This window comes from Epinephelus moara, chromosome 12, assembly GCF_006386435.1.
Source record: "Epinephelus moara isolate mb chromosome 12, YSFRI_EMoa_1.0, whole genome shotgun sequence".
Taxonomy (NCBI): Eukaryota; Metazoa; Chordata; class Actinopteri; order Perciformes; family Serranidae; genus Epinephelus; species Epinephelus moara.
In genome coordinates, this window is record NC_065517.1 from 24693357 (window position 1) to 24713639 (window position 20283).

Genomic DNA, 20283 nt, shown 5'->3' on the forward strand with positions numbered 1-20283 from the left:
TTCCACAGACAGAGCTCCTAAGAGACAGAGACACAAAGCGGCTCTCTGTTCCTCCTCCTGCTCCTCCTCAGCTTCCCTTTACTCCCCGTCTGTGCGTGCCATCTCTGACATGGAAGGAGGGGGCGAGAGAGGGCGAAAAAGACGAGGAGAAGATCTGCGAAAAACAAACAAAACCCACATCCTGTTTGACTTTAACTGCGGATCTGCTGGATGAATTTGTCACAGCGCAGGACGTGGGGAGAAAACTGGGCTCCTCTCAGACTTGAGCGTCGCTAACGAAGGCGTGAAAGTGAGCGGTGAAGAAGTTGCCAGAGTTACTGACACAGTTTTTAAAAGAGAATATCAGATTGATGCAATTTTTCAGGGGGTATGTGAATGAAAGACTTAGATCTCACATCACACCCCCAGAGGGAGATGCTATCCTTTACTTGAACTTGCCAGCATCAGCACGAGATACTGCCCTACTTACCCCGAATTGACACATATGCGTGTGAATGTGCATGTGCTTTCCTTCCAGATGTCCAAAGGGTTGTTTGTGTGCATTGTGTGTGTGTGTATATGTGTGTACGTGCCTGTGTGATGTGAGCGCGAGACCCTGATTGCTTAAGCATGACTGAATTGAGTTAAATTAAGAGAAAGGCGGTATGAGGAAGAGCTGCAGCTAATGAGGATCAGTATGTCTGCAGAGAGGGAATCCAGCATCTGAAACGACTCAACCACACCACACACACGCGCACACACACACACACACACACACACACACACACAAGCATCAAAAGCCTCTGTAAAGCGACTGTTTCCAAGCACCACATTGCTTTCCATCATTAACCCAGAAAACTACAGCTAAACTCTGCTTTGCAGCAGCAGCAGCAGCACCGCGCTCTGTTAATGAGAGGGAAGGGATAGAAATACAGATGAGCGTTAAACAGCGGCAGTTTGGTCCAAACCTGACTGCGAAGCCCACCAAAGGCACGAGTCCCCACAGTGGGAGTTACTGCCAACCTCAGAGGCAAAAGTAGCAGATGTGCGGCAAAACTAGAGAGACCAGGTGGCTTAGTGGAGGAACGCCAACTGGCAGGGTCGCGTAAATCTGGGTGGGCGAGCGTGAGGGTTTGCTAGGTAGGACTGCGAATGCGGAGGGACAGGCACCAACTGGAAAGCCTGGTGCAGGACCAGAAAAAGACGTTAGCAGTGGGACCAGTATGGCGCCGAGCGAGCCTGTGGAACCGGCTCATTTGGAGGATCTCACAGGAAGTTCTACATGACTGAATTGGCATTTAAATCTCACGCTAAAAGCAAGAAACATAACAGTCTGCAATGTCACCTCTCAACTGCTACCGCTTCCTTCCCATAAGGGCCTGAGTGTGTGTGTGTGTGTGTGTGTGTGTGTGTGTGTGTGTGTACGTGCATATTTGCAGCCCAGGCCTGCCTGCGTCTACACTGTGGAGCATTCCTAAGCCATGAGGATCATCAGTGTTTTGGTATTTCAAGACAAATACCGGCGTTATTACAAATTCCAATGACAGAGTCACGATGCTGAAATCACAGAATAAATTACAAATATACCACTTTTCTTTCCACAGAGGTTATGGCAACAATGGAGCCACGCCAACGTCATTTTAAAGTAATCTTAAAGCAATAAACACGGCTGTTTGAGCATGTTGAGCTGCTGCGTCTCCAGGCAAGAGCCTGAAGGTGCAGAGGACAAATAAGCAGCAGAATTCATGACACAGAGTTTGTCTTTCTTCCCCGCTGTAGCCTTAACCCGGCTGAACTGACCCACTTTGACGAACAAACTTCACGCAGGCATTAGCACATTAACCACGCCGTTCTTCACCTCATGGTGAAACAAAACACAAGTCTGTGCTTGAGTCTTGACCCCCAGCTGTCAACCTACTCAGCTAGAAAACCATTACGGAGCATTCCTGAGGAGAGCAGATCAATCTGACACCAGCTGAGGCGTTTTTGTGTCAAACGTGTTTCAATTATGAAGTCAACAGCGAGGCCGAAGGACTGAAGGATTCTGGCCGGAGCTTCAAAGCATTTAATCTTCAAGGCCTGCTTGTTTATCCACGACTTTAAAACTACTCTCAGGGATATTACCGCAGATAAATGTTGCAATGTCTCATTATGGTTTACAGCATGTAGAAATGTGTTAAAAAGTTCGCCCCGCAACCACACATTCCAGAGTGATCGGTTTTGATTTATATTTGATGTGAATCACTCTGCTCCAACACTGTGGTTTGAGAGACATGCTAATATCTAGTTTGATGTTTGTCCTCCGTCGGCTATACACGATTACCCACCCAACCGACCAGTCTCTGCACGCCTGTGAGATCCCTCTGGTAGCTTCTATGTCCATGTTTTGGCAGGTTTTCACCTTCAGTAGTAAATACAGGGCTGATGGAAATATAATAAAATAAAGTTTAAGAGAGAAAGACCTTTCAAAAAGCTTTATCTTCTAAGATTTATCTATTGATCACATTTGAAAACTTTTTAGTTCACTTTCTGAACTCTGTGAAAGTGAAGTTCTGACCCACATATCTATACTTTTAACTGAATACCTCAATACTGATATTGCGACAGAATTGTAGGGTTGACAAGTGGTCCTTTTCCAAAATATTAACACAATGGGATTAAAAATAAATCCAAATGAAAGGCAAATGATAGAACAGCCTGGTACATTCAGAAAATTACATCACTCTACTGTAATGCAGCCTTTAAAACCAGGAAAAGACAACACTGGCATCTGACATCAACATTATTTATTTTATTTAGCACATTTTTTATTTATTATATTTTTACTTATTATTTTTAATTTAATTTAATTTTAATTTATTTTATTATCTATTTCATTTTTATTTATTTAATTATCATTATAATTTATTGTATTTTTTCTTATTATTTTTATTTCATTTTTATTTATTATTATTATTCAATTTATTTTCATTTATTATTTTTATTTTATTTTTACTTATAATTATTTATTTTATTTTTATTTATTGGTGATGTGATTAAGGTATTTTTCTAGGTTGTCGCTTGTTTGTACCTTTTAACTTTTAACTTAAGCTTCTAAAAATGTCATTGTATTGGTACAATAACAATAAAGGACTTCTATATTCTACATCTAGTCTCATATCAGGACGTATCTCACCCGGCCCTGATACATCCAGCACATGATGAGACACCCTAAATGGCTAAAAGACAATCAAGTGTTTGACCATACTCTGTAACTTATTCAAATCTTGAGGGTTTGCTTTGTTTTTATGTGCTATGCATTGTTGTCCTAGTTTTTACGTATTTTATGAATTCTTATGAAGTGTACTCTGTTCCATGTATAGACTACATTTCGGTAGTTGTCATCACACCTGCCCAGGGAGTGAAGTTAAAAATGAGCCAAGCTGGTAAACTGGAACATTTACAGAAAGGTTTATAAATGTGCATTATCCCTGTAATCTTAAACTGTATAAATAAATTCAGAGAAATCACAATAAAAAACACAATTTTGGGAAAAATAAATCTGAATTTGGCAAAATCTAAAACAGATTTAACAGGGCCTTATGACTAACACATGAACCACAGGCAGCACAAAAAGAAACGGAGCTTCAGGGTGAAAAGAAAAACACATTATTCATGCACTCCTACAAAACTCCTAAGACCGAGCGTCAGAGCTGAAAAGGAGGCTGAAACAAAATCAATGCAGAAACTAATTATCTCTGTAACTGAAGTCTGGAAAATAAATGATATTTAAGTAAACACTGACTCATCTGCATAAAAACTACAAAAAAAATTATAGGCGTAATTATTTGAATTATATTTACAATAATTATACTTGCAATTATCCAAAACATAGGAATACTTAAAGGATTGATCTGAAATGCAGAGCCTCCTGTAGTGTATGTTGATCAGGTGAGATGCATAAATTATCTACAGTTTGGAGTTTGGGTAAAATACTGCAGATATAACAGATGCCTGACCTTCCACTGTCTCATCACTTGAAACAACACATTTTGTTTAAGTTGCTGAACTCTTTGCTCCCTTTCAATACTTCCTATCACTTCCACCAATAAGCCTTATCCATCACCTAGTCAGCAAAGCCATCCAAACTCTCATTGTCTATAGGAGCGCTGGGAAACTGTGCGTGGTAGCACTAATCTATAGGTCACATTCCCAAAGGGGGGATGTTTGTTCAACCCCTTGTGTCCCTGCTACTCATAAAACTAACATGAAGATGCAGAGGAACCAAGAGCGGGCAGGAAGTGGGTACATTGATAGTGATCTCTGAGAGAGCCTCTGTCATCAGCTCCTAATAGCGTTTTACCGCAACAGACAGCCATCACTTTGTTAATTGAGAGGCCCGTCAAGAGCTGGCAGACACTGTGCGAGTGAAAACAAACACAAACGTTAAGCTTCAAGCATTTTTGCAAAAATGTTTGTGTTACAAGAACATTTTCCTGGAAGGGAGCCAAATACCCGAAACAGAAACCAGGGTTCCCATGTCAAACTGAGAAAGATTTGGAGAACAGAAACAGTCAATAAGAGGCCTCCTTCCTTTTCTGTGGTGTCACCATGCTGACCACTGTTAAACTAGACACTGGGGATTTCTTATGGGAATTTTATGAAAGCAAATTGCCAAGTGTGTTAACGTATGTAGAGTTTGAATCATCATACATGAACTTTAGGCTCCTCTCTTATGGCACCATGCCAGCAACTCTTTCATCTTGGTGTCTGCCTCCTCTTGTAGACTGAGTGTGAAGACCAGGAAAGGTCAACGCTAAGGTGACTTTTGCCCCTTTCACACTTGCACTGCAAACCAGAAATTATCTAGCCACTACCCAGAGGAGCTGTATGTGAGAACGTAAATGTCCAAATCAGTTGGACTTTACGCTGCCAGCTCCATAGTACTAAGCCTGTGTGATGTCCAATTGAGCCCATGTACGGAGAATTCACTATGAGTGAGACCGTGTGAATGATTCGTGATTCGGGAACTTCTGTTAATAAGGTCCGAAGCCGAAATCGTCAGACAAATTCAAGGAATAGCAAAAGACTCTGCTGTTTATGCCCAAACTACAAACCGGCTTAGTGACCGCGTTGTAATCTGCATCATGTCCTGCCTCCTGCACGTTCTTCCCAGGTGCCACCCTTTGCCTAAACTATCCACCCATCCATTTTCATCTGCTTATCTGGGGCTGGATCGCAGGGGCAGCAGGCCAAGCAAAGCACTTCAGACATCCCCACCCCTCAGCAACGCTTTCCAGCTTCTCCTGGAGGACCCCGAGACGTCCCCAGGCCAGATGAGCTATGTAATCCCACCAGTGTGTTCTGGGTCTACCCCGGGGCCTTCTACCAGTGGGACATGCCCGAAACACCCAGGAGGCATCCTGATCAGATGCGCGAACCACCTCAACTGACCCCTTCGACACAAAGGAGCAGCGGCCCTACTCCAAGCTCCTTACGCTATCTCGAAGGCTGAGCCCAGCCACCCAAAGGAGGAAACTCATTTGGGCCACTTGTATCTGCGACCTCATTCTTTCGGTCCCTACCCAGAACTCATGATCATAGGTGAGGGTTGGGACGTAGATGGACCAGTAAAACTCCCTTGCTTGAGGCAGTCACTCTCAACCTGGAGGGGGCAATCCGCAGGTTTCCAGCAGAGAACCATGGCCTCAGATTCAGAGGTGCTGACTCTCATCCCCACCGCTTCACACTTGGCTGCAAACCTGCATGCTGGAGGTCACCAAACTGAGTATTTACAGTAAGCAAGAACGGTTCTTGACACAGACAATTTCCTGTTGTGTACTACATGTGTTAAAGGAAAACTTAGGGTAGTGTCTTGACCTGATTCTCCAGACATTGTCTGGACTTCATATGAGAAAACAGCTCTAGGCTCCTCTCTTTGGGCACCTTCTGGCTCTTCTTGTAGTCTGAGTCAGAAGAGGTCAAAGCTCAGGTGACCTTCACCTCATGATCGGAGTGACTGAGTAACCTTCATGATCCCAAAAACTTGCTTTAGAAAAAACATGAGATGTTTAGAGGCATTCGTCAAAAATAGAAAAGAACTGACCTATGAATGTGAAGCAGCGATAAAAACAAAGACAATGACTGGAGAGGGAGCGGGTCTTGCGGAGGCGTGACGGCGTCACCCACCATCCTGTACCCTTTCCAAGTGACAGGTCTCTCCCTAAAGGGCAAGTCCCTCAGGAGTGCAACTTGCTAAATGCCTCCCCATTAACGTGGCTCTTGGACATTGTGACCTTCTCTAACCATCTGCTATTGGTCCTGAGGGAGGCGGCTGCATGACGTTGGCTTGCAGCCACTGATTTCTGGACACACTTCACAAGATACAAGAGTCATTCGCTACGGTCTCTCAGACTGGGTGTCCGTTTCTCAGCCCTTATTCTTACTTCATCTTGGTCTCCAATGCTCTGCCTGTCTTTCTTCACATCTCTTGCCTTACTTTCACAACATATTTCATTTTTTAATCCCAGTTTTACAGACACTGCCACAGCCTTTCAGTCTATGAGGGTATCAAGCCCAGCGGAAAACTACCACCCAAGAGGAGGAATTTCATCTCAACCTACTCTTACCCTCACTGTAGAAAAGGCTGTTCCACACTTGAATAGTCCTCAGACCTAATTTTAGAAAAGGGCTTCACTGAAATGCAAGGCAAAGTTCAATCTATATAGCGTGGGTTGAAACTGCGCTTTTGAGAGCTCTCAATAAGGTGCTGTCTGACCTATATTCCTTCCTTCATGTTTTTTTTTCTCCTCTCTCTCCTTCTCCTATATTTTGGTGCCAAACTTTGCAGAGTGGCGGGACAGCTGCAGGCTCTCACATTCTCCACTCCTCCTCTTCATTCCCCTCATCCTCCTCCCTTCGTCTTCCTCTGTTCACATCCTTATCCTCCTCCTGTCCTGGGCTTCAGGCTTGGGGCCCAGTCAGCTCTTTTCCTCTCTTCTTACACCCGGGCTGCGAAATCTGCCCTGATTGCTTCCTCTTCCCCTGTTTTATCTCCTCAGGATGAAACCTTCCCAAACTATAAAACATCTAGAGGTAATTCATATCACTGTGAAACTCAGACAACGGCCACATGGAGAGAACACTTAACCTACGATCAGAGGCGATGCATCTACGAATCCACAGCTATGAACTTTTTTTATGCTTTCAAATCCCTCTCAAAAAGCTGTGAGAACAGGATGTCTGCCCGCAGTCATTAAAAGGAAGCGTGCAATAAATCAGCTATCCATCTGAACCATACCTGTCAACCCAACCAAAACCACATGGCTGCCTTCGAGCAGAAGAGGCCTCCCATTGAACTGGAAAACCAGTAATGACAGACAAAAATATATGAGCAGAGACAATTTGGACAGGGGCTAAAATAAGAAAAGCTGAGGTAACATGATATCAGGGTGAGCAGAATCTGCAGAGGGGGACTGAATCATTATTTCGTCAGGCGGTACTATTATATCTGTGACACCTTACTGCCTAATTTTATTTAAGTTGGACATTTTTTTAAAGCAGATCTGTGACTGTGGAGTAGCAGCAAGCCAAAGTCGGAAAAAGTGGCTACTTTTCCTATTTATTTGTTTTAGAAATTGACCACAAATGCCATTTTCTAAGGGTTCAAACCAATTAAATTCCCCATGAATAAGTCATAGAGCAATTATGAAGTTAGCATAACACTCAGCTCTTGTATTTGTAGACCTACTGGGTAGTGTGCAGCACAGAGCTGCGCCCTCTGTAGCAGCACCAGCAGCATTCCTTCATACATTTGCGTGTAGCTTGGCAACCGAAGGGGTGCCCCACTACCCTACATCCTTGTGAAAAAGGACCCCCCAAACTACCCCGTGGACCTCCAGAACACCACTGCATTCACATCCAGAAAAGGCATACTGCCTTTGGGGGAAAGTCTTAAAACCTTAGCACACATTCATGTTTGTTCCGCCGCCGATGCTCCTTGCCAGGCTGTTGGCTAAGACTGTGGAAATTACACTGTGTAAAGCTATGAGACGATTCGAAAAGGGGGATTTTTAGGGTCATTATTAAGGGATTTGCAAAGAAAATTATCATTTGTCCAAAGCAATTTGGAAGAATGCAAACTGAGTGGTGAGCGAGAAATGTTGTGGCTTACAGCTGTTTTTGCTCAAACCATGTTGCTAGGCATTTTATTCTTTTATGTGTGTGTGTGTGTGTGTGTGTGTTGGAGTGTTGAATTTACCATGTCAAGCTCTTGGGAGACTCGTCTTTTGCGGAGCTCTTCCATGCGGTCACTGACGTCACTGAAGCAGGTGTTGTAGTACTCAGAGTACTCCTGAGCAAGGTCATCTATGTTGCCCAGAGAACCATCCTGGAGAGAGGAAGAGAAGGAATGGTTAAACTGGGGAACTACGACATCCCGAGAAAGGAAAGCTGATGATCTAATTCTACAGGAAAATTATCTGATTTTTCAGATTTGCAAAATTTGGAACATTTGTTATTCCATGAATCACTTAAAAACTACAACCTTTCACTCTTTCATGCAGCTTCTATCACTTTACAACATCCCTCCAGCGCTTCAGGGAAGGAAAAAGCCCGATCAAGTTAGCGCACTGTGTGACAAGCACACTCCCCTCCATCTTCTCCAGTTACAGCACAGCACAGCTTTTTAAAACCACGGTCACACACACTTACAATTAGTGGTGTATAAACGGTACCTACAGGCGTTCATTTGGGTAAACCTGGCATGGCTTGAGGGTGGCACAGGGATACAAACATAATCACTCATCAACACACATGCACAGAGACATGAGTTGTACACATTCACCAATGTGCTCACACACTCTATCCAAACACAAAAACCTAAAAATACCCCTCAGTAAAAGGTCTGTATGTTTTCGCCGTTCACTCTTATCAAGTCCCGCTCAGCATCTTTGGCCAACCGCTGTTTGATCCTGAGTTTTGTCTTTATCGAGGCTCATATCAAGGATGCCCTTTACCTCCTCAGTCATTCACCGAACTCCAAACCAAAACACAGTCTTCCGGCTAGCTGTGGTTTAGATCAGCACAGTTCCTGTCTTTGTGTGGAAGTCATGTGTTTAGGATTGAGGGAGGAAGCTGCGCTCCAAACAGTGAAGACCTTACCTAACAGAACACTGAAGACTGGCCTCCAGGTTACTTTTGGAAACAGGGACAGTCAGCAAATATAAACTGTCAACACAAGAAGGGGCCTGAATCATGAAGTCAGCTGGGGCATGTTGCTTTTACATCAGTTGACGTTTAAGCTTTGGAATACATAGAGCTGAAGAGCGGCGTGAAAATGAAAAGCGCTCACTCTGTAGTTAAATCTGGGGATGGGGACCAAAACTTCCCCAAAAGTACATTGCACAATGACTAATAAAACAAACAAACAAACAGGAAAGAGACTGCCTAACTGAAAGAACCTCGGGTGACTGAGGGGTCTCCGACTGATGATTCGAATCTAGCTTTCAGGACGCAGCCCTAGAATTCAGACTGACACATAAACAAATGATCATTTATCAGCTAACGGGTCAGTCTCAATCAGACCAGAGACATTTAGAAAGAAATATTTATTCCTTGAATTCAGCCCTTAGGAAGAGCCATCTCTGTTGCACTATGTGGGAGAGAAGACCGCTCATCTCTCGCTTTGGTAAAAATGTAGGCCGTTCTGGCAGCGCTGGCAAACTGCTGAATATTCATCAGTGTTGATCTAATCTGTGCCAGGCAGACAGCTAGCATTGAGTCACTGTGCAGGGTCCGAACAGTCTCTCTCAGTCTCTGTCTTTCTCAACCGGACTCCCTATCCGAGTGCCAGGCCACAAATGAATGGATCACTGTGAGTGTGAGAGAGTGAGTGTACCGCACACCCACACACACGGTACACGCACGCACATGGGCATAAGGCCTCTGTGAACACACATTAGCATGCACACACATGCACGCAGGAGATTTCAACATCGGACCAAAACAAACTGAGGCAGACCGATCGTACACAACACCAGCTCAGTGGACGGAGTTACGAAAGGGCACTGAACGCAACGTCGCTGACAGACACACATGTTCTGTCTCAAAAGTCCAGTTTGTCTGGCTGTGATCCGTCCTCCCACTCTCATTACTTGAGAAATTCTGTTTCTGGCCGGACATATGGTTCGAGATGACTGAGATTCCCGGTGGGAGCACTCCCTGTGCACACACATGCTTTCCCCTTCATTCCTCACATTGACTGAAAGCACGCTCTCATTACAGAACACCAAGATGTTCTAATCACCATAAACACGCCACCATTGTGCTCATCTATTCCAGACGATAAGAAAGAGCTCCGTCTTGAGGTTGCACCAACTCCTGATTGACAGAGGGCCTCTGGAGTTGATGTTAAAGATTAGTGGGGTCGTAGAAGCAGAATTAAATAGTCAGGCTTTGCCATTTTTCTGGCCCCACTCCCACAGGAACACTGCATGTGAACCTCAACTGTGGACAGGTAAGGCTGCACATGATTTGCCGATGTGTGTCAGCATGCGTGCAACACTCGTGTGTGTACGCAGATAACTGGGATTCCTCCAATTCTCCAGTGGCATGAGCTCATAGGGGTCCAACACAGCTGACCCTCACACCCCACCTCCACCACCACCTTGTAAAGTGATACCGCATACGCTCGGTTGTGTATGTTCACTACAAGACAGCATGTGAAAACAAGTGTAGAGAGCACCTTTGGGGGAATCGAAGCAACTTAGAGAACAAGTTAACAACTATTTTCTCAGGGTGTTAGATTCACAAAACGTGTCAGCAGATGAGCGAGAGTTTAATCCATATTTTAGAGAGGATCTGTCAACGTGGGAGTGTAGGTGGAAGAGCAAAGAGTGATCCGACAGTGGTCCACACATCCATTTTGGATATGCGGGCAGAAAGGGGTGGGGGTGGAGGCTGGACAAGGGATGATTTGTGGGATACTGACTGGGGCAGCTGTGGGGTGAGAGGAGGATAAAACATCTGGAGTCTGGGAAGAAAGAAATCTGCATCTATAAGAGAGATTCTACAGATGAGTATAAAATCCCCCAGAGCTCATCTGACCTAAAAGGCACGCAGGCCTCCCTGTGTTAGCACATCAAGTTAAGTAATAGCCCTTAAAACATTGCTCACTCCAAAAATATCCTTTAAAAACCACTTTAGAAACGAATTAACCACAATAATAAACACATCTACTTTCATGGAGGTATGTTTGAAATGAAGGCTAATACTGGTTCAGCTGATGTAACCACTTCTCCACCCTTGGATGTGAGGGAGGCCAACTCCCAGTTTTGGCTCAAACAATAGCAACAATAGTCATACAAGAAAAAGCAACACCCAAGCAAAAATGTGAGTGTGTATGTGTGCGTGTATTTACAGTACAAAAAGTGCGTGTGTCATTTACTGTTCAAGCCCAAGATACCGTCTGCTCGATGGCGATGGCTACTCCCAACGTGCAGCTGAAATCTGTCGACAAAACTGTTGCACGTCACTTCTGTTCCAAGAGTTTTCGCAACACAAAACAGAGAAAAGCCTCTAGGAAATGTTACGGGACACTGCAGCTGAACAAACTCGTAAGAAGTTATAGTGTGAATTAGTGGCTGCCATGTTGTTCGACCATCAAGACGCAAATTACTGGCGTTGCACCACAGTGGATAAATATTCCAGCAATGTGTGATGTGATTGCTACTAAGCCATAACCAAGTGATTTACACAATATTCATTCAGGATTGCATCGGAGGAATGGGGATGATTAGCATCCGTGCCAGGATTCCATGATATAAATATAGTTTATCCCCTGTCTCTAATGGAAAACAAATCAAATATCCTCAGATTTAGTGCTGGAATATAAATATATAAATGCTCACAATAGGCGGCACACATGAGAATGCAAACAGCATGAAGACCCAGTAGCCTCCAATCGCTTAACCAATTAGTGACGGCATTCCTGGCATTCCTACAACCACAGAAGTTCGTCTCAGACATTCAGTTAATCAGTATAGTCAGGGCCGCTTCAATGTACTGTGTTAAAACCTTTGCTTTTCATGTTTCCATGCTATATATGTAGAATTAATAATCCCTAAGAGTCTACCATTCAAACTACTTGGCCTGCGTTGTAGCCCTTCTCACAAATGGACATCATTTCCAGCACTTCATGATGCAATGACATGACACACCACTGTTCATTTTGTAACGTTTCACAGAATTAATACTCTGACAATGAGCTGCTCTTTTCTATTATTCTAGATAAACACACTGCCAAGAACGAGCAGTCCACAGCCGAAGTGACAGTTTCTCCAAGACGGAGCATCTGAATGAATGGCACACCACTAAAGCAATCTCTGTTATTAAAAAATTCCACAGCCAGCATGCAAAGCACTGATAACTCAGGTCTCCTTGCGTGCTTAGGAATCACTGCCAAGACGCACAGCTAATCTCGCAATCAGGTTACACTCAATTCATGCTTTCCACATCATGTTAGATGTTGGAAAGTCGCTCAAAGGAAGTGTTTGTTTATTATAACTGTAGAGAAAGACATGCTAAAAGGCTAAAAGCCATTAGCTCAGTCTAACGTCTTTGTTCTGGTCCATCCTCTGGGCTCACATTCCTGGCAGGGTTGAATGGCAGTGTACATGGTATTAACTATTGTTAAAGGGCTGGCCTGGTGACCACCCGTTCTCTTGGGGACGAGAACAATGACAGCAGTTTACAATGGAGCCACGCATCTGATGTAATGTTTGAACGTCAGTGGTGTGATCGCTTTCACTTGCCACACAACCTCAGGACAGGTGCGGCAGGTTTAAATTGCCACCAACTGTCTTGTGTTGCATTATGCTACTGTTTCGTCAAGAAGTGAACCAATTGATCTGTCCGCATTTATCCTGAGTCATGGATACACTGGCTCAAAGCCAACCCACACAAGAGATCCCCTGACCACACAGTCACCACACAACTCATCATTAAAGCAATACTGAGTAATCCATCCTTTACTCCACCCAGCCCTCTATCAATCCATTTCCTCCAGCTCCTCCAGTACCAAGAATCACATGCTCATTTTTTTCCTGGAGTAGTACAGTAGTCTCACTGAAGGACAAATGGGATGGGAATCAAGGACCTGTTCCAAATTGTCCAAACCATCACAATCGTTTGCCTCCAAGCCTATCAATTCCCTTTATCAATGCCAGTGTGTTTTTCTGACAATTGCATGTTACAAACCAGTGACCTTAAACTCATCTACGCTGCTGGAAACTTGGAACAAAAAGGAGTCATGGTGGAGAGGAAGAAACGGTCCAAAGCATGGCTTCAATTCACAAAGAAAGATCACAACAGTGCTGCTTGTAATGTCTGTAAAATGATCATTTTAAGTAAGACGTTAAACACCAGCAATGCGATTAATTTTTTTCTACGCAACGTGGGCTTAAATTCCAGGGATGACATGAATTTGACACTCACATGCACGACTGCCACTGCTTCCCAACCTAGCAGGAAGTCTGTTACTTAGGATAAATATCCTGTTATAATACCATAACTGTTTTGAGATACAATACATTACGATGCAATACGATGTGATACGATACGATACCATGAGATATACTTTATTCTCCCCATAGGGAAATTTGTCTTAGACTCAGGAGCTGCACAAGTAGCGCTGCCTTACAGTAGTAGTCCAGAAGAAATGACGAATCCATCATAAAAACATAAAAAAACACATACTACACGTAACAGTTGTAGCGTCCCAGTCGAAATAAAGAAGTCTGGACTGATGGTCTAAGGCGGTTTATTCCGTTCTCAATTAACTCCATCGACCAACGTAAGAGCTGAACAGAAATTAAGTAAAACAGAAGACAAAACAGTGCATTAAACTTAGCTCTTGAAGTTAGCAATTACACCAAAACTCAAACTTACTAGACAAGTAGACACAAAGAAATGCCCTCTTGACTGGCGCTAAATACCGCAAGGCTCGATTCCAGCCTGTGGCCCTTTGCTACATGTCATCCCCTCTCTGTCCCCCTTTCAAGCTTAGACGGTCCTGTCTAATAAAGGCAAAAAAAATAAGAGCAATTTGATCAGGAATCAATTAGATAAGGAGTTGGACTGATAATGGCGTAGGTATCACAAAAATTCTATCTATTCCCATCCTTGAAGATAAGTGAAGACAGGTGGATGAAAAGAAAGAGTGGGTCTCATGTGAAATATTGTATCACCCAGCTAACGTGAAAATGTTGGACGCACTGTTGTGGAGAATTCCACAAAACATAGAGCCAGATGAAGCCTGACTAAGATGTTGGCCATGGGAGCCAAAGGGGGATGACTGTCGAGGAAGGTGAGGCCAGGGGGCACAGCCCACCCCCTTTAGAGGGCTTCCTGAGGATATCCGTGGCTTGAGCAGAACAGTGCTCTGCCATCCCAACAGAGGAAACCTGCCAGATCTCTGTGTGACCTCAGTAACGAGACCAGTTAGGGAGGGGAGAGGAGGGGGAGTGAGCCGAGTTGGACTGGGCAACAATAGACAAAATTAAGGCTATGATAGACTGTGTTAGAACATTATTGGCAAAGACATAAAGTGGCCTAGCTAACCACGGTTTGGCAGAAAAGGAACGGAGCATATGCCGCCACTCTGTATGAAGTGCTATGTGGGAGGAAGCACACAGAGATCACCTCATCTAACCATATGTTTCCCAGACACAATCAATACTCACGTCTGGAGAGCTGTATCCAATCCTTAGGTCTCGAGATGAAGCGCCGACTTGTACACAATCAGTGTTCTCCAAATGGACAAACTCCCACCCACACTGTGTGAAACACCACAAAACTCTCTTCAAAACAGAGACGGATTCCCTGCAGGCAAGTAAAATATTTCCACAAGGCCTCGGCTCAAGATAACCTTTCAAGCAAGATCGGGATGAGACGCTTCTTTCAAGGAGGTAAATCTGGGTTTGTGATCAAATAATCTAGACTAGGAAAGAGCAAACTTGGAAGTGTTCCCTGAGTCTCAGTGTTTCTCCTCTATGTTTTGTTGAGAAACACAGCAGTTATTCCAGATCAAATTGAACCCCTGAGAGTCATAGGACATTTGCTAAAGGAGGAGCAATGGAGAGGAACTGGAACTGATTATTACAGAGATCTTAACGTCTGTATAAATGCACACCTCAAAGCACATTATGCTGATGCAGAATTCTTGGTTTCCAGTCAGGCAGTTTTAACGTGCTCATTTAACATTCGATAAAGGAAGTTCAGGTCTGAGGAAAAAAAACCTGTCTCCAGAAGAACTAGGAGCAAATCCCCCTTCAGACATCTGTAAATCCGACCTCTTAGACCAGCCTTAGCTCCTGCACCGTTCCGTCATAAAACGCCTTTGACTCTTAATTAGCTCAAGTGCTATTTACTCGGCTTCAACCACAAATAAATGACTGGCTTTCTTAGGTATTCTTATTAAACACATTCCGCAACAGGCTGCTGTGCATGGTTAGCCTCAGTGTCAAGGCCTGCTCAGAAAAACTCCCGCAGTGCCGTTTGATTTACAGCCAAAACATGACGAAAACATATTTTGAAGGCGCAACTGCAGATGGCATTACGTAGGATGAGCTCGCGCTTTGCCACTGGCTGTTTTAATGCTTATCTGTGCTGTCACCTCAGTGGAAAGAGGAGCTCTTGAGTTTGGCGTGCGTGCTGAAACACAAAGTAAAGAGTGAAAGACAGGAGTGTAGTAAGCATGTCGACCTGATCTTTATCAGGAGTTGATGAGTATCCGTACAAGTATGCAGGCCTGTTCTCATGTGTGGGGAAGCCATGACAAAACGCATTTGTAACAGTGAGTTAAATTTGGGTCAACAGGCTTGGAGCAAACCCAAAATTTTAAAGGGCATTCACATATGGGCTCCCCAGCAGAACAAAAGCCATTGAAAGTCATAGGGCAACATTTATATATAGCAGATCCATTTGATTTTGAGATAGGTGTTCATTGTGCTCCGGATATTGCTCAAAGATAGGAGCCTGAGTACATTGTTGGGAGTGAAAGTCGGGATATTTAAAGGTCCAGTGTGCAGGATTTAAGGGATATATTGGCAGAAATGGATAGAATATAATAAGTAATAGGTAAGGTCTGTTTGTTTTGGAGATGAAGAGACCTCAGCGGATACTTTAGCTCCCAGTAAAAAACCTCCTGAACAATCAACACTGAGGGGAATCCTAAGCAGGAGTGCACGCTTGGCACATGAGAGAAGTTTCAGCTGGTTGCAATCTGCAATCCTCACTGCTATACGCCACTAAACCCCACACACTGCTCCTTTAAGAGACTTATTTTTGTGTTTTTTTATTGTGACTGTGTACTATTTAAGCCAATAAATCAATACCTTTTCAAAGCAATAAAAACATCTTCTTGTGTGCTTATCACCCGCAGGAATACTGCAAAGAAACAGCATAAGGAAACCATTGTATTTACATAAACTACGCCTGCAGGCCGACATCATCTCCAACAACTCATCACCAGAAGTCCATTCACTTTCCGAGAAGAGCACCCAAAAGAAAATCATTCATTATCACGGCTGTCGACCGGTTAGTTCTAGTATGACAAACTGACCTGCTGAACTTTTGCGAGACGCCGTCAGCAGCCAAAAAGGCCGATCGAGTTCCATACTTTCACACTTCTAATCTTTCCAGTAGGAAAATAAGATGGTCACAGCTATCCAAGCTTTCCCAAGACATAAACGTGTAATGTGATACAGTACGTGGAACAAGATTCCAACAAAAGCTGAGGTCAGTGATATTGAAATAATACCAGAGTGCTATGTCTGCTGGCAGCATGGCTGATGATTTCCAAATCACTTTAGATGAGTGTTGCAGGATGTTTGTTGGCATTAGCATTAGTGTATGGTTCCAACTGTGTTGATGTTAGCAAGGAAAAGGAGGCATTTATCAATATTATTAACTGGTGAAAACTTTAAAAGATGATTGGAGAACACAGTGGAGATGTGTCTGACAAATATCTCAAGAACAAAAGAGTTCAAAGAGGCTGTTGCTGTTGTGTTGTGTGGTGGTTGGTGGCTGTAGGTAGATGGGTAGGTCACCTAAGAGGAAGTGGGTATACTGCCCTATATATTCCAATATACAGTAAACAGCCAGAAAAAGAGGTGTGTATACTCCATAGGCCTGCGTATCCTCCACTGTGTGTGTGCATGTGTGTTTCAGCTCAAGGGGAAAAACCTCAAAGATGAGCACAGCCTTGCAGACATTTGCCTCCAGAGCAATAAATCTAGATAAATTGCCTGGCCGGGAGCCAGGTCCCCCACCCGGTGTCAGAGGGCAGGACGGCCCCCCCCCCCTTCCTACGTGCACACACACAAACACAGAGGCTCACACACTCTTGCATTTACACACCATTCACATATTCAGTGCCAGACCAAACCAAATTAACACCTCTGTCTTTGAAGAGACTGGAAGTGACGGCAACACATTTGGTCAGCAGATCAATCAGACACAACAGCCTGTGAAAATCAAGAATGCAAAAGCAATGTTGCAACATACGACAACTCCAAAGTCACAAACATGTAGAGTAAATCTGACTCTCTCTAGACCAGGGGTGTCAAGACTCATTTTAGTTCATGGTTCGGATGGGCCAGACCAATAAAACCATCACACAATAACCTATAAGTACCATCAATGTTCGTGCTTTTACAAAACAGATAGGCAGCTGAGTTGTCTTTTACCTTCTTGTCTTTTACTGATACAGATTCTTTTAAACTAAAGCTGCTGATTGACAGTACTGCGGAACATATACACACTGTTCAATATCTTTAAACATGGTCACATTAAGTATGCATTGTTATATCAGAGAACTGTATCCTGGTCAGGGTGCAAAAGCCTCTGAAGCAGGCAACACATTGTTTAACTTGTTCCTGAAACCTTGTCTAGTCATCTTGAGGGCCGGATTGGACCCTTTCACTGGCTGGTTCTGGCCCACAGGCTGTATGTTTGACACCCCTGATTTAGACTGAGATAGCAGCAGTTCACAAGGAAAACAGGGCATTAGAAATGTCTTGTGATCAATCACAATACTGACACGCAAATGTGCAAAATACTATAATCTGGTAGACCTTGAGGTGAACTTCAGGAAATCCAAAGCACCTCTGATAACCTGCATTTCTAGTTTTATGTTTGGCACCATCCAGTCTACAATAAAGACATAACACACTCCTCAGCCAGAGGCCTCAGCAACAAAATCATGTTTAACTTGGAGAGAAATAACAGCCCATCCAGTCAAACCAAACAAAGCATGAAATGCTCCACAGCCACAAAGAACATGGCAGCAAACACAACACCTCGTACAAAGGGTTATTCTTCAATGTGTAACATACCATTGGCTCACTTGAGTCCTGCTTGCATGGAGATCCGACTGATTTAACAGTATAAATTCGTCACCAGCACCTAACACAGCTGAATCCCGGACCACATGAGTGCGGGTGGATTTAAATCTGCGGCCTATAAGGACGCGGAGAGGTGATTTGATGCGTGATTTGCATGCACCCACTACATCAATCACTCAATCTGCAAATCAGTGTCAACTTTGAGGATTAGGAGGGGAAACTCTCAGTTAGTTGTGAGTGTATGATGTCAGTCTATCACCCTGCCCCCCTTCCCCGTCCTCCCCTAAAACTTACCAGCATCCCCATAACGTCCGTCCACAGTTGGGAAAAACTGTCGGACGCGGCAGCGCTGTCTGCCCGGGGCTCCTCGGCAGGCGCACCGGTCCCCTGATCACCCTCCATAATGTTTCAATATGTTCAGTCAGACCAATCTGGTGCACAAAAATCTCGACTCCAAGCCTCCAGGCAGGGGGGCCTGATCAGCAGCAACAAACGAGATATGGGTGCCAAGGCTGCTCCTAGACAAAGTTGCCCTTGACGCACCGGTGAAACGCTCCAGCATTGCTTGGCATGATCCGAAGTTTAGTGCGTAAATTGCGTCCTGACATGTTTACGAAACTCCCACATCAACTCGTGCGTCGAATTCAAGTAATTAAAACAAACGGAAAACGGAAAGAAAACCGGCTTTGAGCTGCCCCACAACAGGTCTGAAACTTTTTCCTAGCGGGTGTTCCCTGCTCCACAATCCGCACTCCGCGGATCCCTGCCCGGGCAGAAAGCAAACCTCACACCGGGGGAATGTGTCGTCCGAGTGGGTGAGAAGTTCCTGGAAAGTTAAAGGAAATCCTCGACGAGTGATGGAAAAGTGTCTAAACTAGTAGAGCGAGGACACAGAAGCGTATTTCCATTAAAAATATCGAGTGAGAGGACGCCCGAAGCTGAGAGCAAATCCTCCAAACACTGCGCCTCCCCCTCTCTGCACCCGCCGTTTCTCCCTCTGTCTCTGCCTCACACACACACACACACACACTCCTCCCAACAAAACACTACAGGGGAAAAACACACTTGTGTCAGAGGCACAATGGCCAGGAATGACGAGTCATTAATATTTCAGTAAGTCATATGAGAGGTCATTCTAGATTTGTGTAAGAAATATTATATAATTTAACCATAAGGCACTTAGTTTTAACCCCAAACACCATAGTTATGAGTTTCCATATGTCTGCTGTACTCATTGGTGACTTCAGTGACCATATCCTACATAATGATTATTTTTTATGTCCCTATTGCAGTCTATGGACGCTTTAAATGGTGAGTTTAGAGTTTTGCTGAGGCCAGTATCGCTCTGAAAGCCATCACAGGAGTATAGTTCATTTAAGGCAGGGGTGTCAAACTCATTTTAGTTCATGGGCCACAAACAGCCTAACTTGATTTCAGATGCGTTGAATCAATAAAAATATCACACAACAACCTATAAGTACCATCATCTCCCATATATTGCAAAGAATTAAAAGGTACATTCAGTAGACGTTCATCCTTTTACAAAACAAATTAACAGCCTGAGAGATAGCAGACCCTACGTAGCCTATGCTGCTGTGAGCATTTATACTTGTGTGGTGGTGTGTCTGTGTCACTCTGCAGTTACACCTCCAAAACACCAGTTGGCGACGTAGGTTTCTATAAAGTGCTGTAAAGTTTAGTTGATTCAAAACACACATTAAACACACATTAAACATGGCTTAATAGAGACAATTTCAAACACAAGTACACAAATCAGCTTCACTATAACTCGCAGCATTCACAGACAAACACTTGTCTTTATCTGGACACATTTTCCCCACAAATACAACATGCTAACGTTATTAGCAAAAGCCTATGGCATTTTACATTGTATAGATAAGCCTAGCAGTTAGCAGACTTT

At 43.9% G+C, this 20283-nt stretch overlaps 1 protein-coding gene across 6 annotated transcripts in view; it reads right to left on the bottom strand.

Annotated features, from left to right (window-relative positions):
• The window catches only part of sash1a (SAM and SH3 domain containing 1a), a 258572-nt gene that overhangs the window by 58011 nt on the left and 180278 nt on the right, over nucleotides 1-20283 (bottom strand). For 3 of the 6 annotated variants that reach the window (XM_050058761.1, XM_050058762.1, XM_050058763.1), the window contains exon 2: nucleotides 8219-8347. In XM_050058761.1, coding sequence (XP_049914718.1) covers nucleotides 8219-8347 — 129 coding nt within the window. Of the gene's footprint in view, nucleotides 1-8218; nucleotides 8348-14699; nucleotides 14943-18353; nucleotides 18444-18656; nucleotides 19352-20283 lie in introns of those variants that run through there. The other 3 variants (XM_050058764.1, XM_050058765.1, XM_050058766.1) reach the window with 3 other exon arrangements.